Here is a 27,979-nt window from a genome sequence, read left to right on the forward strand (position 1 = left end):
AGCCAAGTTGGCTCAAACCAAGTATCCAATGTTCTGTAGGGATGTAGGAAGTCCACCGCCCTCCCCAGGATTTGTGTGCTCCCAGAAGCTTAGGATCTCATAATGACCTCTGGCTCTGACTTCTGCTTCTGCGTAACCTTTACTGTTCTTGCTTCTCATTACTTCTCACAGATCCAGGTTTAGAACCAGCCTCCTTTTCTTAATCTTTCCTCAAACCCCTCACATAAGACATGGGTTAACGTGACAGGCTTGTCTAATTCTTGGGGCAAATGGGAGGGAGTCACTCTGTGCCTACATAAAAACAATTTACCAATATTGAGGGACTAAGAAGTCTATAAATGTACACTGGCACAGATGGTGCTCCAAAACACATTATTACATGAAAAAAGCAAGTTGCCAGAATAATACATTCCATTTACGTTTAAAAAACTTGCAAGACGAATATACATGTGCCTAAATATATATTAAAAACTCACTTTGAATGATCTGGAAGGCTACAGAGCAAATTACAAACATGTTTCCTTTTCAGAGGAAATTGGAATTGGGTGAATGTAATGGAGAACGTAGACTTTTTGTTTGGTAGTGTTTGCCTGTTTTCAACGCTGAGACTCTCCTTGTGTGTTATTTATTCATTAAAAGGATAAAACACTAAAACCTTAAGTGTATACATTCATGACTCTTCTTACTTATAAATAAGAATCCCTTAGAACAAGAGTCAAAGGAAACCAAAATTTCTCACATGAATCCAGAGCCTTCTTATTAACTCAAAGTTCCCTTTTCCTGACTTTTCAACATTTTCTATCATCTTCTGGCCCCTGGATTCTAGTATGTTCTCAGTGGTTCTTTTGTCTGAAGGTCCTAATTACCTTCGTAATAGTCTGCAGTCACTGTTTCTCTTAGCCTGCTCTCTCCTGAAGTCTAAGGCTCTATCTTTCCTTATCCTCTAAGTGTATTTTAAGAGAGTTTACTTAATATAACTGTGATTGCCTCCAGTTCCTCAAGCTGCACCTCACATCCTCCTTCTGCATGACCACTTTAATTTTCTTTACTATTCCGGGAAATGGAATCTTGCAACAATCAAACAGCAAGAAAATGAAAATAAAGATCAAATAAAAAAGAAGACTGCTTGGCCAATCTTCTAAATATGGGAGTCCTTTAGGGGATGCACCTGTGACAGTGTGTTAGACGTAGTTAATCAGGTCGTAGTCATGTAATGTGATTAGTGTTACTTGCCTCAATAATCATGATAGCTAACACTTGAGTACTTATTATGTGTGGCAGACATTGTAGTAAGTACTTTCACATGGATTATCTAACTCACCACTTCTAAGGATCTCCTGAGATAGGTTGTATTATGATTCCTGTTTTACTGATGGGAGGATAGAGAGGTTGAATAACTCATCTAAAGTCACACAGCTAGCAAGTGGCAGAGTTAGGACTTGAACCTGGGTCTAGCTTGGCTCCAAGTTCTGTGCTCTTAACCACTATACTATATTGTCTCATGGTTAAGTTTCAGTGCCAAAGATGGCCTACAATAGCAAACTTTTTTCTTAAAAAATAATCTGAAACTTCTCAGTATGGATAAACTGGTTCACTGGTGGTTCTTTAATAAAATGCTTTGCCAGAATGATACTTGCTAGAGAGCTGAATGGGAATTGCATTCATGAAATTGTTGTTTAACATGAAACTCCAAATTAAAAAATACTTCTGTTTTAATAGCATCTCTATACATTTGAGAAAGACTTGCAAGTTGTCAGTTGCTCGGTCAACAGGGAGAGAACTTTGCTGGGTAAGTTGAACTCTTTCATTGCTACAAGTCAAGAACTAAACTACATTTTTTTAGTTTCAAAGTATTGAATTTTTGCAATATTCGATCATTCTATAATAATGGTTTTTGGGCTTCCCTGGTGGCGCAGTGGTTGAGAGTCCGCCTGCCGATGCAGGGGACACGGGTTCGTGCCCCAGTCTGGGAAGATCCTACATGCCGCGGAGCGGCTGGGCCTGTGAGCCATGGCCGCTGAGCCTGCGCGTCCGGAGCCTGTGCTCCACAACGGGAGAGGCCGCAACAGTGAGAGGCCCGCGTACCGCAAAAAAAAAAAAAAAAAAAAATGGCTTTCTGTGAGAAGATGCACTTGGGAGATTAGATTTGAAATAAAGAATCTGTAGAGTCTATCTACAAAAAAGAATACTTTGTATTTCACTTTAATCATCCACTGACAGCTTTGAGCCCTCACTTATTTTGGGTATAAAATGGTAAACTTTAACAAGCTGCTGTATGGATCATTTGCTAATGGATTATATTTTTCTTTTTCCATTAGCCGCAAGTTTAGTTCAAGCTGCTAAAGAAGGAAGAAGGAATGAGCTTCAACCAGGTAATGAAATTACAGTTTTTAGTACTTGTTGAGAGTTGAAGATTTATTGAACTACTAAGTCAAATTGCAAACATTTTTTTTTTTTTTTTTTTTTTTTCTTTGCGGTATGCGGGCCTCTCACTGTTGTGGCCTCCCCCGTTGCGGAGCACAGGCTCCGGACGCACAGGCTCCGGACGCGCAGGCTCAGCGGCCATGGCTCACGGGCCCAGCCGCTCCGCGGCATATGGGATCCTCCCAGACCGGGGCACGAACCCGTATCCCCTGCATCGGCAGGCGGACTCTCAACCACTTGCGCCACCAGGGAGGCCCTGCAAACATTTTTACAAATAGCTTTATCTCAGAATAAAAAGGCAAAGGTCATGTCAAGCATGAAAAAGAGGTTTCTTTACATTTTTTCCAAGTAAACAAGAAAGTACAGAAAATAATATAACAGTGAATAACAGAAATATTAAAAAGGCAATTAGCATCTGTAGACTGAACATGGAGAACACACTAGAAACCCTACAGGCAGAAGCTGGTACAAAAGGTTGGGAAGATGTTAGTATTGCTTGGAGAATGCCATTTTATCCAGATATCTGGTGAACTTCTAAGCAACACATACTGCATTATGAATAGTCCACCAATTCTAAATAAAAATCAGTTCTACTCATTTGCCGAGGCCCGCTTCATAGTTGATTACTTATATGATTCCCTCCCTAACTTCCTTTTAACATTTTTTATCATCCATCTGTCCAGAACTCAACAAATATGGAGTGCCTGCAGTGGGTCAGGCCCAATGCACAGCGCTGGGGATATAATGGATGCAAGAGAGGAGTGGCAATTGCCCACACGGCGAGCTATAGGGTCTAGTGGTAGGCGGGGTGCCCCATGAGGCATGTGTCCCATCTCCAAAGTTGGGCAATAAGCCTAGTGGGACCAGCTTTTCAATTTATCAAGAGAAGTATGGACTTTTATGTAAACTTTTAATTTTTAAATGTTGGCCCAGATATATATATATTTTAATAAATTTATTTATTTATTTATTTACTTTTGGCTGCGTTAGGTCTTTGTTGCTACGCATGGGCTTTCTCTAGTTGCGGCGAGTGGGGGCTACTCTTCGTTGCGGTGCTTGGGCTTCTCACTGAGGTGGCTTCTCTTGTTGCGGAGCACGGGCTCTAGGCTTGTGGGCTCCAGAGCGCAGGCTCAGTAGTTATGGCACACGGGCTTAGTTGCTCCGCAGCATGTGGGATCTTCCCGGACCAGGGCTCGAACGCGTGTCCCTTGCATCGGCAGGTGGATTGTTAACCACTGCGCCACCAGGGAAGTACCAGCCCAGATATTTAAAAAAAAATTCTCTTCAGGCAATGATAACCACCTGTGGCTGGATCCAGCCTGTGGACTACCATTTTTCAACCTCTGGTCAGGTAGATCGCATGTCGGTCTCTTTCTACTCCTGTCCTGCAGTGCTTTCCATCTCTTCTGTTTGTTTGGCACTTAAGCTCCTTCTTTTGTTAGCAGAGTTCCCACTCGGAGGTATTTTCCTGCAGTTATGTGTGATGGAAAAACCCTTTAGAAATACTTTCCAGTGAGGCTTATGAGGCAGTCCTGGGCTCCCACAGAGCCAGCTCAGAGTGTCAAGGGAACCAGAACTGAGTCTGGATGGGACCTTCTCAGGGACCTCAGCAGAACAGTTTACGAGAGATGTTGGCAGGCAGAAGGCTTTCCCTGAAATCTCATCATTGTTTTACTTATCCTCTTCCCTCTTCTGTGTCATGTCCTCCCCTGTTTTTTTTTTTTTTTTTGGCTGCTTTGGGTCTTCGTTGTTGCACGCGGGCTTTCTCTAGTTGCGGCGAGCAGGGGCTACTTTTCGTTGTAGGGCGCGGGCTTCTCATTGCGGTGGCTTGTCTTTGTTGCGGAGCATGGGCTCTAGGCTCACAGGCTTCAGTAGTTGTGGCTCTCAGGCTCTAGAGCGCAGGCTCAGTAGTTGTGGTGCACGGGCTTAGTTGCTCCGTGGCATGTGGGATCTTCCCAGACCAGGGCTCGGACCCGTGTCCCTTGCATTGGCAGGCGGATTCTTAACCACTGTGTCCCCAGGGAAGTCCCTCATGTCCTCCTCTTAGCACCCTCTGCTCCTCTTAGAATTAGGTGCAATGCTTAGTTCAGAGATGATGGAAATGGACTAGCTGGAGCAAGATAGGTTCTAAAACATTGGTGTTCTGACTCCTCAAACAAGGGAATGGATGTGAGCCTGATCTCCTGGGCTAATAGTTGCTTGTGTTCATCCCAATTATGAGGCTAGGCATCTGTACAGAACCTTGGATTAGGTCCCTGTGCCTCCCAGTTCTTTTTGAAACCTTATTCCTTTGAGCCTTAGAAGTTTCTTACTATGTTGGTAAACCCAGTAGAAACTATAACCTTTACATGATATTTACCATCTATGCCTAATCGTCATGCAGAAGAGTGGCAATTATGTATATTATAGAATGTACTTTCAGGCCAACTTTATTGTAAGTTTGATTTGATTACAACATTAAATCCTATTCAGGTAATGTTACTAAGCCTTGAAAATTTGATGTACCTCTTGTGAGATTATCTGCTCACATCTTTTTTTTTTTTTTTTTTTTTTGCGGTATGCGGGCCTCTCACTGCTGTGGCCTCTCCCGTTGCGGAGCACAGGCTCCGGACGTGCAGGCTCAGCAGCCATGGCCCACGGGCCCATCCACTCCGTGGCACGTGGGATCCTCCCGGACTGGGGCACGAACCTGTATCCCCTGCATCGGCAGGCGGACTCCCAACCACCGCACCACCAGGGAAGCCTGCTCACATCTTTTAAAATAGTAGAATGAATAGTGTTAATTTTTGTATTGGAAACCCTGTACTTTATCTTAGCTCACCTTTTATACCAGCCACTACAGTGAGAACCAGCTCTGCCCAAATGTAGTGTGACAGGCAGTGCCTCACCTCAGCTGCTCTACCTACTTGTCACTTTTTGCCCGGAGCCCTTGGGAAAATCTGCTAACCACCTGCATGTGTACCACCTGGAAGTATGTTTGGAAAGGATTTCCAATAGGATAAGCCATGACCAATCGGGGGGCAAGGAGCTGAAGGATAAATGCTCCCCCTTTTCAGCCCTAAAGTGGATGGTTCTGAGGTGCACTCCATGCAAGGTGGTCAGTCAGTTGACAGTGCCCGGACACTGCATACTCTTCTTCCCGATTTCACTGTCCCCACTCCCTCGTGCCAGCACCTCGGGGCTAAAGTGATCCTGTCCCCTGAGATGACTTCTTGTTTTAGTTTGGGTTTCCCCTGTAAGTAGAGTCTGAGGCAAGTATTTGAGCCCAGTTCGTTTATTTGAGGGATGATCCTAGGAAACACTATTAAAGGAGAGTTTAAACAGAGATCTGAAAGGAGGGAGCAAGCGTGGGCCACGGGGAAGCACATTTCTGGCAGAACGAACAGCCAGCGCAAAGGCCCTGAGGCCAGAGTACTTGGTAGACTCACTGTTCGAGGATAGTGAGGTCAGTGAGGCTGGAGTGGCATGAGCAGCGGCAGAGTGGTGGGAACTGAGGCCAGCGGGAAATGAGGGTAAGGTGCAGACAGATCACGGAGACACTTACGAGGCCTTTTGTTCAGTTCAGATTTCAGAAATCATGTGACCAGGAAGACCAATAGGATCTATCGTAGTGATTCGTCCTTTGAACAAATATTTTGCAAATATTTTGCCTTTCGCAAAGACTTATTTTATCTGTCCATGAATAACCTGATAAGCCATTTGATTATAAAATGTAGTTTGCCTCAGGGTATTAACACTCTGTTGCTTATAATGAGATTCTTCCATTGCAAATGAGACAAACTGTAACATCTCTCAAATGAGCAGGATAGGGTTCCTTGGTCTACATACTTTACAGTAAGGTTTTTGTCAACAGTGCTTCTCTTATTGGCTGAGGCCATGGCAGATTTAATGTTTTATTTAGAAAATGGCCTTCCATAGGGGCCAGGCTTAGGTGCCCCTTTCACTCTCCCTGGTGGAGTTATGTTTGCCCCAAGGTACAACAGGGGCTTTGATTCCAGAGCTCTAATAACCAGAGCTTCTTCACAACCAGACTCTCCTGGACTCTTCCAACCTTGTCACCGTTTCACAACCTGTACCTTCACCTGCATCAGACCAGGTTCTTTCTTTTGCTCACTCTTCATCCTCCCAATGCCATGCCTATTCCTGTGCTTTAAAAAATATATATTTTTAAAATTCACTTTAAACAAAACAAAACAAAAATGTTCATCCATTTCTCCCCACCCCTCCTCTACCCCCACCTCCTGCAACCACCAATCCGTTCTCTGTCTCTATAAGCTTGGTTTTGGTTTTGGTTTGGTTTGGTTTTTTTGATTCCACATATAAGAGAGATCATACGGTATTTGTCTTTTATTAAAGTAAAGTTGATTTACAGTGTTGTGTTAGTTTCTGGTGTACAGCAAAGTGATTCAGTTATACATATATGTATTTTTTCAGATTATTTTCCTTTATACAAGGTTATTACAAGGTATCGAATATAGTTCCCTGTGCTGTACACTAAGACCTTGTTGTTTATCTATTTTATATGTAGTAGCATGTATCTGTTAATCCCAAATTCCTAATTTATCCCTCCCCTTTCCCCTCTGGTAACCGTAAGTTTGTTTTCTGTCTGTGAATCTGTTTCTTTTCTGTAAATAAGTTCATTTGTATCATTTTTTTAGATTTCACATATAAGTGATATCATATATTTGTCTTTCTCTGTCTGACTTAACTTCGCTTAATACGATAATCTCTAGGTCCAACCATGTTGCAGCAAACGGCGTGATTTTGTTCTTCGTTTGACTTACTTCACTTAGCATAGTACTCTTGAGGTCCATGAGTGTTGTCCCTTTTGATCCTGCCGCTCTCCTTCCTGTGCCTGGATCTACCTTGCCCTTCAGTGATGCCCTCCCAGTCTCCAGTGATAACTGGGTTCTCCGAATTCTTGAGACAACTTTAAGCGCTTCATGGAATCAGCAGATTTTGTGGACGAAAATGATTGTAGAAATGATCTGATTCTGTAGTTTTCCACTTTATTTTGTAAATAACAAAGCACTGGGAATCTCCTGACGGTCCAGTGGTTAGGACTTGGTGCTTTCACTGCCAGGGCCTGGGTTCAATCCCTGGGCTGGGAACTGAGATTCCGCAAGCCACACATGGTGCGGCCAAAAACAACAACAACAAAAGCCCCCAAAGCACTCAGGCCTAGGAAAGCTTCATGATGTGCTGAAAAGTATATATTAGGTTAGTGGCAGATTTTAAACTAGAACCGATGTCCCTAGAATCCTAATCCAGAGTGCTTGCTGTTACACTATGGAATCACATGGTATGTTATTGAGAGACATTCCTGTTTGCACAATTACTCTTATCGTTAAACTACTTATATTAGTTAAGTATCTGGGCCGCCCTAAAGAAGCAAAAAATTAGTGTAGGAAGATGGTTTCTGACCTTGATAATCCTCCCATTTTAAAGACAAGTGAATTTAGCTGATAGCTGGGTATCTCATCTGGGAACAGATTCACTGACAAAAAGGCCGAGTAGAAAGTGATTCCTTATTTTTTCAATGAGAAGATTCCCTTGCCTGCCCCCCAGAAACCTTTTTCCCCCAAAAGGAATATATAAGCTTTTAGGGCAAAAGATGAAACAATCAAATATCAGCTTCTACTATTTACTATGTTAAACTAGTTATATACACTTAAAACAACATAATAAGGAAAAATACTTTTTTTCTCACTCTCACAGAACATTTTTATTCTATTTTTTTCCACAAGTGTCTTTGACACCAATCTCTCTCTTATTCTTAGAGCCATTTTTTGAGTCATCAAGCAGATTCCCAAAGTACCTCACCTTTACCTTGTCCCAGTTATTAGAAATATAGCCCCTTTGAATTGTGAATGATCCTGTCACTGGATTTTTATTCTAAGCTACAAGTACCCGTCCACCAAGCAATGTTTGTTTTTCATTTGTTCTGTCATTGTGTATCTGTGATCCTACATAATAACTCACTCACGGCTTTGCTTTTTTAGTAATCTCTAAAAAGGTGTGTTTACAGAGATATCCAGTCCTCACAGTTGTGAGGCAATATCCCAGAAATTGTTTTATATTCTTTACCTTTTTTTTTTCCTTTTTCTTAACATAAAGCAGTGCTGTTAGGTTACTTTCTTAAATAGTGAAAATAGAGAAAACTGGTACTGATTCAATTCCAGGCGGCTGCACCATCCCCAAATTGTAAATTATTATTCAAAATAAAGTCACCAAGTTAGAAAGAGAAAAACAAATATCGCATATTAACACATATATGTGGAATGTAGAAAAATGGTACCGATGAACCGGTTTGCAAGGCAGAAATAGAGACACAGATATAGAGAACAAACGTATGGGCCCCAAGCGGGGGTGGGGTGGTGGGATGAACCGAGAGAGTGACATTGACATACATACACTAATATGTATAAAATAGATAACTAATAAGAACCTGCTGTATAAAAATAAATAAAATAAAACTCAAATCAAAAATAAATGACAGTGTGTTGGCTCTCACCAGACTTAAAAATAAAGTTTTATGCATAGGAAAAAAAAAATAAAGTCACCGAGAAAGCACCTGAGAATATTAGTCATGATAAGAACTCAAATATAAGGCAACTCCTTTTCTGAGGAGGGGAACGTTTGGCCTAAATTTGGATATCCCCATTCTAGCCTGCGTCCCACACTTCCTCCTAATTGCTATCTTTTATGACATTTGCTCCGATGTGGCACTGAGGAAGTAAGTGAATCTTTATCCATGCAGCTCCGCAACCCTTCCTGAGGGAGGCCAAGCCCCCGTCCTAACTGCTGTCAACCGTAACACATTCATGCATCAGAAATATCTTTATACTTTCCTGCACAAACAATATGCAGAATTTCAGTGACACTGAACTGAGTTGTATTTGCTTAGACTTAGAAGCTGAGAGGGCCAGTGAAATGATGGTGAAATGGGTAGGAGCTTGTTCCTCATTCCGTGTACGTTGACTTCTCCTTTAGGATATATATATTTTTTAATTAATTTAATTTTTATTTTTAGCTGCGTTGGGTCTTCGTTGCTGCGCGTGGGCTTTCTCTAGTTGCGGCGACCAGGCATCTCAGTGTGGTGGCTTCTCTTGTGGAACACGGGCTCTAGTCGTGCAGGCTTCAGTAGTTGTGGCTCGCGGGCTCAAGAGCGCAGGCTCAATAGTTGTGGCTCACGGGCTTAGTTGCTCCGCAGCATGTGGGATCTTCCCAGACCAGGGCTCGAACCCGTGTCCCCTGCATTGGCAGACGGATTCTTAACCACTGCACCACCAGGGAAGTCCAATGCTGTTTTCTTTAAGTTTTAAGAAGTCTCAAAGTTTGGGTTTTAAGAAGTCTCAAAGTCAATTTTAAGGCAAATACTTTTGTTTGTGGAGTAGCTAATACAATAAGTAATACATTTTACATTTCCAAAGTTCAGACCTATGTGGAGGAGATAATTTGTGATATTCTGGACTTTGCTACTAAAAGCGTCCTTTATGTTATAGGTTCAAGGTGCTTAACTTTGTTGGTCGAGATCCACCCCATTAACAATGTGAAGGTTCTAAAAGCAGTGGATAGCTATATTTGGGTACAGGTAAGTGAGCATATCTTTATCATTTATCTCATTAATCAAAAAGCATGAAACCTAGAGGCAGTGGTGTTACAAAGTGCTTTCACACACATTATCACATTTTCCTCAAAGCAATCCAGTGAATGAGTATGGCTGGAATTAACAACTCTTCCTTTGCAAACATGAAAATCAAAACTCAAACCTAGCTCTCTGTCTCTATTATATCATGGTTTGTCTAATGGTACTATAATGTTTTTACATGATAAAATATAGAATATCAAAACACATTTAAAGGAAGTTAAAAATGGTTTATCTAATGTGTTCATAGAGTTGACAGATTAAATACCTATGATTAAATGATATAATTAATCCCTGAATTTATCAACTCTGTGAATCGATGCAGAAGCACTGTGTGTATAACACAAGTAGGCTAGATATAGTCAATTCTCATTACCTGCACATAGAATTTGCAAATTCTACTACCCACTAAAATTTATTTGTTACCCCAAAATCAATACTCATGGTGCTTTCACAGTCATTTGCAGACATGGGCAAAGCAGTGAAAAAATTTTCAACTGATGCACATGTTCCCAGATGAGGTAGAACAAGGTGACACTGCCTTCTTTTTTTTTTTTTTTTTTGCAGTACGCGGGCCTCTCTCTGTTGTGGCCTCTCCCACTGCGGAGCACAGGCTCCGGACGCGCAGGCCCAGCAGCCATGGCTCACGGGCCCAGCCGCTCCGCGGCATGTGGGATCCTCCTGGATCGGGGCACGAACCCGTGTCCCCTGCACTGGCGGGTGGACTCTCAACCACTGTGCCACCAGGGAAGCCCGACACTGCCTTCTTGATTCAGTTCTCAGGCTGCAAACAAAGGTTGTTTTCACAGTCAACTTAGTGCCACGTTTTTCACACTCTTTGGCTTTTCTTGGTGATTTCGCTGTTTAAAATGTCCCCCAAGTGTGTTGCTCAAGTGCTGTCCCATGCTCCTAAGTGCAAGAAGGCTGCGATATTCTTTTCAGAGAACACATGTGTTAATTAGATAAACTTCATTTAGACATTATCTTATAGTACTGTTGACTGAGTTCAATGCTGGCGAATCAACAGCATATATGAAAGAAAGTGTCTTTTAAACAGGAACACACATCAGACAAAGTTTTGTTTTAATTTGTTGACAAAAATGTTGAAACTAGAGGCTCACACGTTCCTATCCCTGTATTTCCCTTGGGAGCAGTGGTTCAGTTTTCAGTGTTTTTGGTGACTTTATGGAACATGACTACCGCAGAGAACAAGAATCAACTATCCGTATTCATGCAGGGTTGATGCACAATTGCCTTGTGTAGCCTCTCCCTCCCCCCACCCACTCCCAGCCTCTGGCTGTGGGTCTCCCTCTTGCAATGTGTGTTGGGAGAGGGGATTGTCTCTCATGTGCCCAGTCGTCCACTGTCAGCCAGTCCTTACAGTGGTGCATTTCGCCACCACTCCTGGCTTCTCTGTGGGCCGCTGCTCCCTGCCAGACAGGGCCTGGCGTGGAGCTTCTAAGCTGCGTTCCCTCCCCCAGGAAGCCACTCTGTTTACGCTGTCATCAGTGCAGGGCTGACTGTGGGACACTTCCCTTTCCTGGCCTGTTATTTTGGTTTCCTTAGCATCTTTATCCAGGGCTGTGTAGGCAGTGGAGATATTATTGAAGGATGAGGCCAACTAAAAGGTAATTAGAGCGTAGGAAGGAAAAGGTTTTTACAAGTGTATGGTTGCACTACATTGTGAATATATTAAAAATTACTGAATTGTATACTTAATAGTGAAAATTGTGAATAGTGAATGTTGTGTTATGTGCATTTTATCTTAATTAAAAAAAATTAAGGGGCTTCCCTGGTGGCACAGTGGTTGAGAGTCCACCTGCCGATGCAGGGGACACGGGTTCGTGCCCCGGTCCGGGAAGATCCCACATGCTGTGGAGCGGCTGGGCCCGTGAACCATGGCCGCTGAGCCTGCGCGTCCGGAGCCTGTGCTCCTCAACGGGAGAGGCCACAACAGTGAGAGGCCCGTGTATTGCAAAAAAAAAAAAAAAAAAAATTAAAAGTACAAGATGCATGATGTCATCTGTAGGCCAAAAGAAAAGTCCCCACCCACATGAAGTAGACCCACACTAATCTTGTGGGCCCATCTCAGTTCCTAGCCCTGCTCCCTGCTCCTCAGGCTTAGGCCTCTGGAGAGAGAAACTCCTCCAGGCCTCCATCCATGGCAAATCCCCACCTTCTTCCTCTCTGCCTTCTGCTCTCCTTTAGAGAGACACTGTTCACTGTCCATGGAGTTTGGTCCTGCCCTGCGATCTCTCTCCTTTTTCTTACCAGAACGTCCATGATGATTTCCAGTAGTACATTTCCCTAAGTCTACATGTGCAGCTTTGACCCCCTTCATGGAGGCACTTCAGCAAGACAGTCGTGAGTGGGGTCTGGATCCCAATCTGGGATCCTTGGAGAGTTCCCCACCAGCATGATTGCATCTTCCAGATAGTTCCATTGGGTAATTACACACTCGTCTACATGCCTGTAGTACATACCTTCCATCGATGAATATTAATAATCAGAGTCTAGCTCGATATTTACAAGATAAATATTTTCCTAATATGATATAATCTAATCTATATAGATTCCTACTCACAATGCAGGCAAAACAAAACAAAACCCCACAAAATGTTGCACATTTTTGTAGAGCTCTGTCTGAACCCTGTCTATGTGTATTCTCACTTCTAGGCCTTGCTTCAGGGTTGCCTCAAATTAGAAAGAAAAACAACCACCACCTGAATGGAACTTTTAAAATTACATTTTCACTGATTGCCTCAGAGAGACCAGGCAAAGGTTTAGAACTGGTCAGCACCTTAGTCCAGGTCACAGTTCTAAGCCAGCAGGGTCTGGCCACCTCTGTAGACCCAGGGGAGGCCAAATCTGTAGTTTCTCCTTTTTTTTTTTTTTTTCTGCGGTACGCGGGCCTCTCACTGTTGTGGCCCCTCCCGTTTCGGAGCACAGGCTCCGGACGCGCAGGCTCAGCGGCCATGGCTCACGGGCCCAGCTGCTCCGCAGCATGTGGGATCTTCCCGGACCAGGGCACGAACCCGCATCCCCTGCTTCGGCAGGCGGACTCTCAACCACTGCACCACCAGGGAAGCCCTCTCCTTATTTTGAGGCACTGAGTGTTTGCTCTTCCATTATCTATGTGGTGTCACTCATCATTGCTTCTCCCCAACCCCAGTACACAAAGTATCCTTTTTTTTTTTTAAGATTTTTTTTTTGATGTGGACCATTTTTAAGATCTTTATTGAATTTGTTACAATATTGCTTCTGTTTTATATTTTGGTTTTTTGGCCAAGAGGCATGTGGGATCTTAGCTCCCCGACCAGGGATTGAACCCACACCCCCTGCATTGAAAGGCAAAGTCTTAACCACTGGACTGCCAGAGAAGTCCCCAAAGTATCCTTATTGATGTGCACAATTTCACAAATCAGCAGATAATAATGTCTATATTATTCTTGTAGCTGAATTCTGCATTCCTGTCTATTTTACAGTTTTGAGTTTTTTGCTGTGAAGAATGGTATATAGTTAAAGTTTTGTTTTTCTGAAAGGGAAACTTGACTATAAGCAATTTTAAAAGTTGACCAGTTCTAGGGACTTCCCTGGTAGTCCAGTGGTTAAGGCTCCACCCTTCCACTGCAGGGGGCAGAGGTTCGATCCCTGGTCCGGGAACTAAGATCCTGCATGCCGCATTGTGCAGCCAAAAAATATAAATAAATAAATTTTTAAAAAAGTTGACAAGTTCTATTTCCAATTTGTCATTATGAAAAGTTAGGACACCAGGTAATATATTTTGTCAGAATTTTTCCTAGTCTTTCGAGAGGCTGCAGGCGTTAAAACAGGGACATGAAAAGCCATGTTCTTTCAGTATGCTTTAAAGGTTGGAGGGAAAACCCAAAATTCGCCAGTGGATCTTACCTAGTAAGCTGTCTTTCATGTTGCAAAATGAAACTGCTGATTTATAGTTACCCTTTTGATGATGAAAGAATTAAGTCACTGGAGTTATCCCATGGCCAGTTTTCCCTCGTTATCACAGCTGACATTGTCAGGCCTTGTATTTCTGGCTGCCTGCTTTGTCCTGTGGGCTGACAAATAAGGGTGGGCACAGAGGAGGAGGAGTGGGGTGGATCAAGCCTTTTCTTTCCAGTGGCAGCCATTCTGTGCTTTGAGGTAAATCCTCCACCACTTGCCACACTGTGATTCACTATCCTTTCCTGGAAAGTCCCTGGTTCTGTTTTGCTTTTTCTCTTGCATGTGGGACTTTGGAAGTTGTCATGGAGAGTACATTTACTTGGCTCTCAAATTAAATACTAGGGTTAGCTGCACAACAGATTATATCAGTCACTCTTTTTTGGTGCATGTGAAACAGAACTTTCTGTACAAATGTTATTTACATTGCTTCTGATTGGCTTCAGGATCCCATATTCCAAATAGGAAGCACCATCCCTAGAAACGGCTAACACTTTAACCTGTCTAAATGAATTGTGCTGGACCTGTGATCAGTGCCCCCCTGGAAAACTGAGCTCCTGAAAGTGTCCCCTTTTCTTCCTTGCTTCCATCTGTAATGTGTGTGTGTGAATATGATTCGCCTAAACTATTCTGTGGTTCCCAGTCCCTTCTATGGTCTATAGTAGTATAGTGATGAAACACAACTTTTGAAATAATTGTGTAAGCAAGGTAGTTGCTTATGATTCTGATTAATTTCCTTTTTACAGTTCCTCTACCCACATGTTGAAAGTCACCCTCTACCAGAGAATCATCTGCTACTGATTTCAGAAGAGAAATGTAAGTATATCGTGAAGACTTCATGAACAGCGTATCTCCCAGTGAAGCGTAGGAAGGGCGTGATGAATCTTCTAGCTGTCCACTCGCCAGTGCTGAGGGGCAACTGACCTTTGATGTCCATTGGAGACCTAGGACTCCTGTGGAAGGGCTTTCCTTCTGTCTCCACTTGTTGTTCTCTTAGGCTCTACCTCCGTAGATGATGGGCTCCTGCATATATGGATTTCCAGCTTGGGCACATGGTAGGATATTTGTAGAACAGTTGTACAGGTCATTTTTGCCTTCTTTAGTCCATCCTTCTTTAAGATGTCTGTCACAGTGGATAACCATGATTGAAGGAGAGAGGCTTAGATGGACAGAGGCAAAGGCATTAGAAGCTAGAAGAGCTCCATGGCAGAACTCGAGGACCCTTGGTAACTTGGGCAAATTCCGATAGAGGCAGATAAGATTGGGACATTGTTTAATGATGATTTCAAGTCGGGGGGAAGGGTGGAGAAAGGACAAACTTCACTGGTGCATCTTATCTAGTAAGCTGTCTTCCATGTTATAAGGTGAAAGTGCTGATTTATAATTAGAAGGACAAGTCTGAGGGGTTAGGATTGTGTTCGCTTCCTATACGCTCGTCCAATAATCTGTCTCACATTTCTGTAACTAGAACCAGCAGAAGGTACATCTGGCTGAATCTAAATCTCTTACTGAGAAAAATAGACCATCTGCACATCAATAAAGTGTTCAGAGTTCTGTTAATGACCCCTATAAAAAGACCTCCCCCTAATATCTGGCATACTGAGTTTTCTCTCTGATGTTTTCCTATAAAGAGGTATTGGGTATTTGGAAATTGAAGATAAACCCTGCCAAACGAGCCCTCATTAGCCCTGTGTAAGACTGATGGTATAGGGGAGGGAAATACTTGTTAAGGGAACCCAGGGGCCAGAAGAGTTAAATGCTTCATGTATTGTTGATACTGAGGAGCAGACTAAATGCTGGACTTGGAACAGACTTAAAGGGAAGGTGGAGAAAGGTGGGTTTTGTTTTGAGCCTTGTGAGATTGCCATCTGTGATAATACTGTGTTTCAGCCAGTTGTTTAATCTGCTTTGCTTTTATAAAAAAATGTTCACAACTGTTAGGTGAAAAAAAGTACTCATATTTTTCATGAAGGTTAAACTCTCTATTGTTTCTTTTTTAAAAGATATTGAACAACTTCATATCCAAGTTACCCAAGAAGATGGAAACGGAGTGGTAAATATTTGAAATTCCTTTCGCTTTAGAGTTTTTTCCCATAAAGAGTGGCAGTTCTAGCCTATTAAAGATGGATTGTTATAGAAACATACTACTTTATTTGGTGTCTTTCCAATTATAGACGTGCTGTTGTAACATGTGAAATGATACAAGCTACATGAAGGAGTTGATTATCTCCTTTCTATCTACCTCACCCCCCAATCTCAGTCTCCTGACATAACTACTTATGGCCTTGTGTGACCTTTCCCATGCCTGGTACCTTGCTCAAGGTTAGGTGTACAGATGCTGGGATTCAGTTGCTTTTACCAAAATAGAATCATAATATAAATATTAATTTGATGTTTTTGTTTTTTACTTAATATATCAGGGGTATCCGTATAGGTTTCTAAATAGAGAGGTAACTTTTTTCTCTAATTTTTATACATATATACACATACATACACATAATAAATGGGATCATAGCATATATGCTAAGGTTCTATATAGTTCAGTTTTCTTTTCTTTTTTGCTTGTTTTCTACTTCTCCCTTGCCTTTTCACCTCTAACTTTTGTTCACAACCTGGTGTGTATCCTTTCACACTTTTCTCCATACCTATATGTCTCCCATCTCCACCCCTGACACACCCAGGGGTTTGTTTATTATTCACTCCTTCCTCATTCAACTTTGTGGAATTACCTACAAGCACCCTAGAGCAGCTCAGTTCATTGTCTTTAGAAGTACGAATAGTCCCCGGCATGGATGTGCACAGTTTTGTCACCGTTCTCCCATGGATGGATATTCACTTGATTGCCTTTTTTCCCCCTTTTATTTGTTTGCATTACAAATTGTCTCAAATGTTTTTAGCTTTACATGTTTGGTACATGTGTTTCTTTGGGTTAAATCCTCAGGGATGGATAAGTGGGTTGATGGTTATATGCATTTAATAAACTTCAGCAGATTTTGCCAGATTGCTTTCCAAAAAACTTGTAACACTTCAGTTTTGCAAGCAAACTATAAAAGTACCCTTTCCCTCTATCCGTACCAGTAATAGATGTATTTGCCTTTTAAAAAATCCAGTCTGATGCGTTTAAGTTGATATCGTTATTATTCGAGGTTGTGTTTCCCTTAATATTGATGAGGCTGAGCATCTTCTTTGCTTATTGGCTATGTGAATTTGTTTTTCTGACAATTGCTTAGTTATATCCTTGTCTGTTTCTTCCCGGGTTGTCTTTTTCTTGACAGTTTGTGTGAGATCTTAATATATTATTGATATTAAAATTATTTCCTTCAGGGCCTCCCTGGTGGCGCAAGTGGTTGAGAGTCCGCCTGCCGATGCAGGGGATGCGGGTTCGTGCCCCGGTCTGGGAGGATCCCATATGCCGCGGAGCGGCTGGGCCCGTGAGCCATGGCCGCTGAGCCTGCGCGTCCGGAGCCTGCGCGTCCGGAGCCTGTGCTCCGCAACGGGGGAGGCCACAACAGTGAGAGGCCCGCATACCGCAAAAAAAAAAAAAAAAAAAAAAAATTATTTCCTTCAGTATTTAAATAGTCTGCATCGAAATAGTCTTTCTCTGATTTTAATTTTAAATTATGTGAACAAAATTGAAATGGGAGATGGCATTTATTAATTATGTATCTATGACTGAAAGCATCAAATCAAGAGGCCTGGCTGGAAAATGACCAGAAAGTATGTGGCTGGAGCTCTGGGCCACTAGTGGCTGAGTGGATGGCAGGGCAAAGACAAGGCCAGTGGTCAGAAAAGGGTCAGGCCAGAGAGGAAAGACCAAGGTGCAGAATCCCAAAGCCAGCAATGAGAATTTAGAGGAGAGAGTTAAATAAACAAGTTGGGGTCAGGAAGTGGAAATGGACACAGACAGGCTGGTTAGAAGAGGGGTTGGGAGCCATGAGAGACACTGCAGAGAGAGAGAGGCCAGGAGGCACCTGTCAGAGCCCAGGAAGGATTCTCCTGGCCAAGCAATACAGTCTCAGCACTCCCTCATCCACATGTGCCCTTCTGGGAGGCACTTCTGCCCTCATTCTTTTTTTGTTTGTTTGTTTTGTTTTTTTTTTGTGGTACATGGACCTCTCACTGCTGTGGCTTCTCCCGTTGCGGAGCACAGGCTCTGGACGCGCAGGCTCAGCGGCCATGGCTCACGGGCCCAGCCGCTCCGCGGCATGTGGGATCTTCCCGGACCGGGGCACGAACCCGTGTCCCCTGCATTGGCAGGCGGACTCTCAACCACTGCGCCACCAGGGAAGCCCCCTGCCCTCATTCTTAAAGGCTTAGATGACAGCTTCATAAAGCCATGTGCAGGTCTGTGTAATCATCACAACATCCCTACACCACAGAGGTGGTATTATAATTATCCCCGTGTTTACGGGGAACACAACAACCTAGACTCACAGAGGTGAGGAACCTCTAGAGAGGGACAGAACGGCCATGTGAACCTGGTTGCCATGTTCCGATGATCATGTTCTTGCTAGTATGGGCCTTTATCTGAGCCTTCCCAAATCTACCCTAACCTGAACAATTTCAGAAAAATGGAAACAAGATGGTTCCCCAAAGTTAAGAGTCAGATAGGTACTGTACTCTTGGATCTTTTTCTAGCAAATTTGGTGGAACTAGGCAAAAAAGAAACAGAGGTGTATGATTCTGCATGCCCTGTCCTTCCTTGAGTTCCAAGTTAGCCTCATTGGAGAAATCCCATTTAGGATTAGAGAGGTTGAGGTATGACTATGGACCATTCTGATGTTCCCTTTTTCCCTTATTTCTTCTACATCAACTTGTCTTCATTATTTACTCATCTGTCCCGATATAGATTACCTTTGCTTGATGAGCAGTTTTGAGGAAAGTGAGTTCTTCATTCCTTGTATTACACTTATCATGTCCTTGGCAATTTACCCTTGCATACCCTATTTCATTTTCCTTCTTTTGACAAGTATTCCTTGAGTACTTCTACGTGCTAGAAACAGTCAAGCCATTGAGAATGTAAAGGTGTTGTAGAAGAGTGCACACTCTTTGGGGTAGACTTATAACATTCATTAAAATGTAATTGTAATAGAAGCATGCCAAAGCACCATAGGAATACAGAGATGGGGAGCTTTGCCTTCATCTTGGGAGGTGAGGGAAGGATTTCTACAGGAAGCAATGCCTAAGTTGGGTCTTGAAGGATGAATAGTTAAGTATTGCTGAGGGATGGGCAGTATCATCATGCTCATTGTGGAAGACATAAAGGTAAGAAGCATGACCAAAGACACATGAAGAGTTTATGGCAGATCTAGGATCATTGCCCAGAACCCTCCTCTCCCAGGCCTGAGTTTTCCCTTGGCCTAACAGTCTCTCCCTTTGGTGGTAAAGCCCTCCAGACTGCAGATACCTGAGTGGGTTATGTCCAGCACAGGAAGCTCTGAATCTTGTGTTAGCACAGCTGTTGGTTTGTGGTAGGTGTGGCCTTGCCTTCAGCAGCCCCAGCCTGACTGCCAAACTAAGAATGAAAATAAGATAGTTTATTGCAGAGTGTTTGTGAAGAGCAAGTAATGAAATGATGCCTTCAATCTTTTTTGGAAAGACTTTCCATGTGTATGTATTGGCGGTAGGGGCTACTAAAAATAAACTGTGGAAGAATTTACATGTATTATAAAGATAGAATAAGCAAAATAATTATGAAACCCAGATATGTTCTCCTTTAAAATAGTTACTTATTTCTAAAATCTCTTTGCCTCCTCAGGTAATTAAAAATTCTGGCCATCTCCCAAGACAGAGAGTAGCCGAAGATTTTGTTTGGGCTCAGTGGGATATGTCAGAGCAGAGATTATACTACATCGATCTGAAGGTAAAAACTAGTCCACTGGCCCTCCTTTTTGTGGGAGTATTTTAATTTTGACATTATCGTTATTGTAATTTATTAATTACTTCATTTGCATTGATGGGGTGGTCGACAAAAGTTGATGAAAAATAATGAAAAGGTTTTCATTACTGTTTGATTTTTGGTTGCTTCCTTTTCTCTCTCTCTTTAAATTTGTTGATTTTTTGTTCATTTGTCACGTACTCTGTTTTCTTTTTTAGAAATCAAGGAGTGTCTTAAAATGCATCCAGTTTTATGCTGATGAGCACTTTAGCTTAATGGTAAGTCCAGAAAATGATCGGGCTAAGGAACTTTTACAACCCATTGACCCTTTTTTTTTTTTTTCGGTATGCGGGCCTCTCACTGCCGTGGCCTCTCCTGCTGCGGAGCACAGGCTCCGGACGCGCAGGCTCCGGACGTGCAGGCCCAGCGGCCATGGCCCACGGGCCCAGCCGCCCCGCGGCATATGGGATCCTCCCAGACCGGGGCACGAACCCGTATCCCCTGCATCGGCAGGCGGACTCTCAACCACTGCGCCACCAGGGAGGCCCCAACCCATTGACCCTTTTAAAGAGAGTTATTATCATCAACAGCATTTTAACATTCCTGGTCTTGTTTTTTACTCACTTGTATGAGCAAGTAAAATAGTTCTTGCCATCTCAAGACTTCAATTCTGTAATAAAAGCAGTTAATATAGATTATTAGAAGAGCACACACAGTAAATTTCTGCTAACTGAATGCCTCATATTAAAGAAAAATGGGTAAGAGTGAGTATCAGTGGGAGGTAGTAGGCGTGGTTAATAGTAGATAGCTTTAGGTGATTAGGCATCATTTGATCCAAAAGAACATGTGATGGTGGATTGAGCATAAGGTAAAAAGTCAATGAGAGGGCTTCCCTGGTGGCGCAGTGGTTGAGAGTCCGCCTGCCGATGCAGGGGACGCGGGTTCGTGCCCCAGTCTGGGAGGATCCCACGTCCCGCGGAGTGGCTGGGCCCGTGAGCCATGGCTGCTGAGCCTGCGCGTCCAGAGCCTGTGCTCCGCAACGGGAGAGGCCGCAGCAGTGAGAGGCCCACGTACCAAAAAAAAAAAAAAAAAAAAGTCAATGAGAGGGTAGAGTTCAGTCAGTACAAATCCAGAACCACTCCTGGAAAAGCTGTTGGGAGTGCCAGCCTTGTAGTGAGGAGTCGCAAACATCTTTCTCTGCGATGCACAGAACATTCTTCTTCTTCTTGACTAGGGTTAACGTTGGTGTCTAATACCGATTGATGTCATACCATTACAAGAATTTCACTTGCTCCTGCTACCCCCTTCTTTGGACTCGCTCATTCTCTTCCTAAAGACACCCAGTCCTTCCCTCCTTACGTGATCATTGGTGTCTTGTAAAAGTCGACTTCCAACTGGCTTACTATAAAACCCATTTATGGTAGTCCAATCTGGAGCAAAGTTTTCCTTTTGAGAAATAAATACACATCAAGCTTGTGATGTATGTAAACTCCAGAATGTTCCCAGTGGACTTTCTGTCTGTGGATTTGGGGGATATCCTCTGAATATAATGCTGGTTAAAGGAGCTCTTCATCATTAGGCAAGCACAGTGTTGTCAGGTTTGCACTGGTGTCCAGAACTATCATCCCTTAACTAATGTCATTTTTCACTTGGTTTTCTCCTGATTTTTTTGACAGTTTGAAGCACCCTTGGACGTATCATTAAGTGAGTCAGGATTCAAGTAAGTTACTCGTAGATTACTATTAATTTTTATAGACACTTGTGGGCAGAATGATTATATAATATTTATACCTAATCTGTGGTATGCAGATAAAAGGATAGTTTGATATTCTGTGTGTGGGGGGGGATGTCATCTTTTCTGTTTCTGTTCTCTATAGGGAATATAAACAATGTTATCAAGCATGAGCACAGGGTTTTTCCATGGAAAGTCAATCATATTGATTTTTCTTAGTCATTTATTTCTGCAGGGTGTCTCCATTTATTTTGATCTATGGAAGTGCCCTTCTCCCTGTGATTCAATAAAAGTATTCGATGAGTCAGAGAGAGAGCTACATTTAGAATCAAACATTAAAACCCTTTTCTTGTTGCTATCAAGGAGGATATTGCAGGTCAATCCACTTATAGCTCAGCTGAGACTATTGCTTTACTTTTCTTCCTGTTTTCCTTTTTACACAAAAGGTGAGGTTTTTTTCCCCCAGATTATTTTACATGTAGTAAAAGCATGAGACACTTTTGAAAAAATAGACACAAGGCCATAACTGCACAGAAGAAATGAAAGTCGTCTTGAATTAATGGTAATCTCAAACTGTTACATATTTCACTACCTTTATTTCATCCTATATGAATATTCAGTTCTGTCCATTGTGAAACATAATGTCAGAATTACTCTAAAATCAAAAAAAATTATAAAAACATAAGTTGAAAGGAATATATATATTTTTCTCTATTGCCAGGCCATGCCATTTATGTAACATGTATTTTTAAAAATTACTGTTTTATAGTTTGTTTTTTTTTAAAACAAAAAGACATATCATCTACTGGAATTTCTCGAGGACATGTCTCTACTTCTGTGGGTAAATTATAGTGGTTACTCACATCCTTTATGAGGGAACTTATTTGTAAATGCATTTATGTTCTTAGACTTGTCAACTTTGGATATGATGATCTTGAAGACCAAGAGAAATTATCCAAACACCCAACCTTGTGTGTTTTTACCAACCATACAGGTAGAACCGGGTTGTATTTATCAATTTACTTAATTATACTTGAGTTCCGTACATTTAGCCATTGTTTAGCTATATTGATCTTGAAAATAAAATATAATAGGGCCACACTCTTACATAAGTGATTATATGGATATTTGCATACCAAATTACCTTCTCCACTGTAATTGTATACATTTGCTGTCTGTATAAAAGAAGCCACAGTCAGATTATTGTTCTAATAGTTAGTTTTTGTATTATTGTTCTAATAGAGGGGATAGATTCATATTTAATCAAGCTACATTTTCTCACCTGCTCCATTTTTAACAAATGGCATACGATGATCGGGATGCTTTTTGTGTCAGGCTTACTGATGTTTAGGTTCTAGACCTATGTGCTTAGCTGCTTTAAGAGCTATATGCTGTAACCTGAGCTGACAATCAGAGCTTCACATAAAATTGTTAGTGTACAGTATTCCATCTCTTAACACCTGTTTATTGTAGATAGAGAAAATAGAGACGGAAAAAAATGCCTGACAATGAGAGGAGAGCAGTATGATTACAGTCAATGAATCTGGTGGAAAAACTGCTCATTAACTGTAATAATCATCTAAATAATCAAGTCTAATAACTAAATCTCATAGCCATTTTTTTTTTTTTTTTTTGGCTGTACACGGGCCTCTCACTGTTGTGGCCTCTCCCGTTGCGGAGCACAGGCTCCGGACGCACAGGCTCAGCGGCCACGGCTCATGGGCCTAGCCACTCCGCGGCATGTGGGATCCTCCCGGACCGGGGCACAAACCCGTGTCCCCTGCATCGGCAGGCGGACTCTCAACCACTGCGCCACCAGGGAAGCCCTCATAGCCATTTTTAACATCCCAACTTGAGTGGACAGTTACCACTTAAGTAACGCTTAGACTAAAATTGCTTTCCTTTAAAGCCAAATTATGTGGTATTCATTGAGCTGACATTTATGGAGCACTTACTGTATGCTGGGTGTTGGGGATACAATGGTGAGCAAAACTGACCTAAACCTTTTTTAGTAGAGAGTTACTATTCAGTATGGATGTTAGACGTTAAATAAGTGCACACGTAGTATTTGAATAGCGTCATGGTACATTTTATGAATGAGAACTACAGGAAGCCATGAGAGCATATAACAGATGTTTAATGGAAGCTACTAATATCTCCAAATATGTTCTAGTCCAGCCAGTACCTTTCATTTTACAGAATGAAAACTGAAAATTGCTTCCTTTCCCACCTCACTCCTTCAAAATCCATCCTGTAGTTTTTCTGTCCATCCAGGGTCTCCCTCAGCCTTGTAAGTCCCTCTATAAACCAGTCTTGGGGAGTTTAGGGCAGGAAATGATATTTCCCTTGAGACTTGAAGGATGTATATGAACTAAGAACAGGGTGACTGAAGTCGAGTGAGCAAGAGGGAGAGTACTGCGAGATCGTTGAAGAGGTAGGCAGGGGCTAGGTTGTACAGGGCCTTGCAGACCATGGAAGGGTTTTAGGTTTTATCTTAAGAGTCATAAGGTCATTAAAGTTTTTTTTTTTCTTCTTAGGACGACCTTTTATTTTGAGAATGCTCAATTGTACAGAAAAGTTCAAGAATATAATGAACATCCATGTACCTTTTACTTAAATAATCATATCATTCACAATGCTTTATCCTTTGCTTTATCATTCTCCTCTTAAATAGATAGCATTTTTTTCTTTTTGACTAAATCATTAAAGTAAGTTGCAGCCACCATGATACTTTACCACTAAATAATTCAGCATGTATCTCCTTAGGTTAAGGATACTCTTACATGATCTCATTTCCATTATCACTGAAAGAACTTAGCTACATTAATCAGTAAACTATTACATATTCAAATTTCCATAATTGTTTTTTAAAAAGTCCTTTTCACGTGTATGTATATACGTGTATGCATACACATGAATAGATCCATGTACGCATATCACTTTTAAAAGATTCACGCGTTACATTTGGTCGTTTTGTCTCTGCAGTGTCGTAACGTAGACCGATTCCCACCTCCTATCTTCTGCCCCTCTTTTTCTCTTTTTACAACATGGACATTTTGAAGAGTCCAGGCTATTTGCCTTGTGGAATAGCTCACATTCTGGATTTGTCTAATCGTTTCTTTGTGGAAGTATTTAACTTCTTTCTCTTTCCTTTACATTTTCTGTAAGTTGGAAGTTAGGCCTAAGGCATTGTTAGACATAGGTTAAACATTTTTGGTAAGAATATTTCATAGGTGATGTTGTGAACTTTATTTGCACCAGATCAGGAAACGCGTAATGTAAGGATGTCCTGCTGTTAGTGACGCTAAGTTTGGTCATTTGGTTAAGTGGTAACCACTGCCTGTCTCCCTTGAAAAGGTACATTTCAACCTTTGCGTTAATAACCTGTGAGGTGATACTTTGGCATTAAATTACTATCCTATTCCCCAACAACTTTTCATCTGGTGGTTTTAGGGTCCATTGACGGTCCTTCACTGAAGTGTTCTAAGTGGGTAGTGACATGATTAGATATGTATTTTGAAAAGATCACTGTGGCTGCTGTGTGAAGAATAGTTCAGAGGACGCAAGAGAAAAAGTGGGGAGATGAGCAGTTAGGATGAGGTGTAGTCATATATTTGAGATGAGGCTTGATCTGGGATGGGCAGTAGAGGTGGAGAGAACTAGGTGGGTTTGAGATGAATTTTGGAGATGGAACTGAGGAGACTTGCTATGAATTAGATGAAGAGGAGTGGTTCTCAGGCTTCTGGCACAAGCAAATGGGTCAACAGTGGTGCCATTTACTGAGGTACAGTGGTTTTGGTGGGGCTTAGAAAGGGAGATTGTGAGTTTTGTTTTGCACATGTTAACTAAGAGACCTGGAGCTTAGAAGGGGAGTCGGGACTGGAGATGAATAAGTGTGGAAGTTGTTAGACCATAGCTGGCATTTGAAGCCGTGGGAAGGGTAAAGGATCAAAAGGGAAGAGGTTTAGGAATTAGATCTGGGAGCAAAAATATATAAAAGTTAGGTGGAACATCCGAAGAAAAAGGAAAAAGTATGGGGAGAGAAGAGGAAAACCAAGTGAGGTGTTATAGCAGCCAAGAGCAGAGGGAGTTTCATAAAAGACAGTGACTATTAGTAGGTGGTGAGAGGTGGAGTCCATTGGGTATAGCTGCATGGAGGTCACTGTGAGTGGTTTGTGCTGGGTGATTGAGGTGAAATCTTGATTGTGATGGGTTAAGTGTCACGTGGGAGTTGAAAAATTATAGCAGCATGTGCAGGCATGAGAGACGCAGCAGCTGAAAGGGAAAGTGGGATTTAGGGAATATCATGTTTTGAGACAGTAAGGACTCCAGTACGTTTGAATGCTTACGGGATAGTTAGTGGGAAAGAAAAGATGACAATACACAGCAGAGAGGAATGACCAGTAGAGCAAATTTGCTTAGAAGGTGGGATGTAATGGGATCCAGAGCTCATGTGGTGGGACCAGGGTAGTACTTGACTACCTTGTACTTGACTTTAAATCTGTTGGATATAAATAATCATTTTAGGCTTTTATTCTATGAAGCTTTTATTCCTTCTTATTTTATTCCCGTAGGCATTTCTCATGAACCGTAGCAGCTTAGAAATAGGCTATCTATGACATATCTTAAGAAATAAAATGTTAGGTTAATCTGGCATGAGATGTGAAAGAGTCTGTTTTTTCCTTTCTCAGCAACATCGAGGAGAATAGCAAATGAGCCTTGCTTTTTTTTTTTTTTTTTTTTGCAGTACGTGGGCCTCTCACTGTTGTGGCCTCTCCCGTTGCGGAGCACAGGCTCCGGACACGCAGGCTCAGCGGCCATGGCTCACGGGCCCAGCCGCTCTGCGGCATGTGGGATCCTCCCAGTCCGGGGCACGAACCCGTATCCCCTGCATTGGCAGGCGGACTCTCAACCACTGCGCCACCAGGGAAGCCCCAAGCCTTGCTTTTTGCAGTCAGCTTTGAAATAGAAAAAATAAACCTGTTTCAAATGGGATGCTTCCAGATTTACAATGAAATAAACCAGAGAAGCACCCTTTTGCTTTTCAACTAAGAAGTTGTCAGTTCATGTATTTCCCAAATTACTTTTCAGAAATAACTTTTTAACCTTTGTTGTTAAAACAAACAAATACCTACTTCAGCAAAGTAGGAATGGAGAAGAGAGCAAACAGTCTAATCCCTATATGGCTCCCTCTATAATAGGGAGCTTAATTTTCCACTGGTGTGAAGAACAGAAAACATGGTTCATGAAAAAAATATAAGTAGACTCAGAGCTTTTTGCACACTCAACTTATTTCAACTATTTACATTAATGCTGATGCTCTAATAACATTGGATGTTCAGTTGTCACATACTGGTCATCGGGAGCTACTTTGTCCTTTCAGCATTACTTTTTACATTCTTGAAAGCATCTTTGTCCTGAATTTTCCTGCCCTAAGAAATGATATCTGCTACCTTCCAGGGAGTTAGAGGTTAAAATCTGGAGGCTGCTCATGAGAGTTGGTGATAGGCAAAGTGCTGATGTCAGGACACTTAAGTATTAAGATTATGAGTTTGTATAGATTTTTCTAATAAATTTTTTACAAATCAGGGACCTCCTAAAGAATTGAAGGAAAGAAAATACACTCCCTATCCGATAGTCAACCCTGAAGCTGTGCTTAGAGTTCTCCTGTGTGTTCTAAGTCCATGGTGGCTGTAATTCTTTCTTGTGCACCACCTACTGGGAGGTAGTGAGGGGTGAAAAGTGTAACTTCTCCTTCCTGTACATATAATTGCAAGAGTTGCCCTTCACAAGTTCCCAGAATTAGGCCTGTGTTTTAGCATTTTATAGAGCCTTTTACAATGAGATAATTTCCCTTGGAAAACTTTGTCCATAATAGCTTTCATTGTCCAAATGGTTTCCCCCAGGCTAGCCAACTTTGAGATGTTATCTTCATCATTGATGAATATTCATTACACATCTCTGGGTATGCCATTAAGAACGTGCTTTGTTTTTTCAAACTCTGACTTCCCCCAACTTGTAAATAGCAGCAAAATTATTCTGAAATAATAATAATAAAGCAGCTAACCTTTATGACCAGCTATAACTTCTTTGCCAGAGCTTTATACATATTACCTCATTTAACACTCACATTAGAACCATTCGAAGGAGGTTCTATGTTTTCCTTATTTACAACTGAGGAAACTGAGACTTAGAGAATTTAATTAATATGACTCAGGCAAATTTAAAAAATACTGATGCCTGAATCTCACCCCAGAGGTTCTGATTTAGTTGATCTCAGGTGGAGCCTAGGCATCTGTGGGCCCAGGTAATTTTAATGTACTTTCAGAGTTGAGAA

At 42.0% G+C, this 27,979-nt stretch overlaps 1 protein-coding gene across 1 annotated transcript in view; it reads left to right on the forward strand.

Annotated features, from left to right (window-relative positions):
- The window catches only part of GSAP (gamma-secretase activating protein), a 91,536-nt gene that overhangs the window by 12,229 nt on the left and 51,328 nt on the right, over positions 1–27,979 (forward strand). Inside the window, exons 4-12 of the mRNA XM_060107902.1 lie at positions 1,720–1,789; positions 2,319–2,372; positions 9,930–10,018; positions 14,779–14,848; positions 16,036–16,085; positions 19,791–19,895; positions 20,129–20,188; positions 21,587–21,630; positions 22,551–22,636. Of these exons, the coding sequence (XP_059963885.1) occupies positions 1,720–1,789; positions 2,319–2,372; positions 9,930–10,018; positions 14,779–14,848; positions 16,036–16,085; positions 19,791–19,895; positions 20,129–20,188; positions 21,587–21,630; positions 22,551–22,636 (628 nt within the window). The remainder of the gene's footprint in view (positions 1–1,719; positions 1,790–2,318; positions 2,373–9,929; positions 10,019–14,778; positions 14,849–16,035; positions 16,086–19,790; positions 19,896–20,128; positions 20,189–21,586; positions 21,631–22,550; positions 22,637–27,979) is intronic.

Source organism: Mesoplodon densirostris, chromosome 9 (assembly GCF_025265405.1).
Source record: "Mesoplodon densirostris isolate mMesDen1 chromosome 9, mMesDen1 primary haplotype, whole genome shotgun sequence".
Lineage (NCBI taxonomy): Eukaryota > Metazoa > Chordata > Mammalia > Artiodactyla > Ziphiidae > Mesoplodon > Mesoplodon densirostris.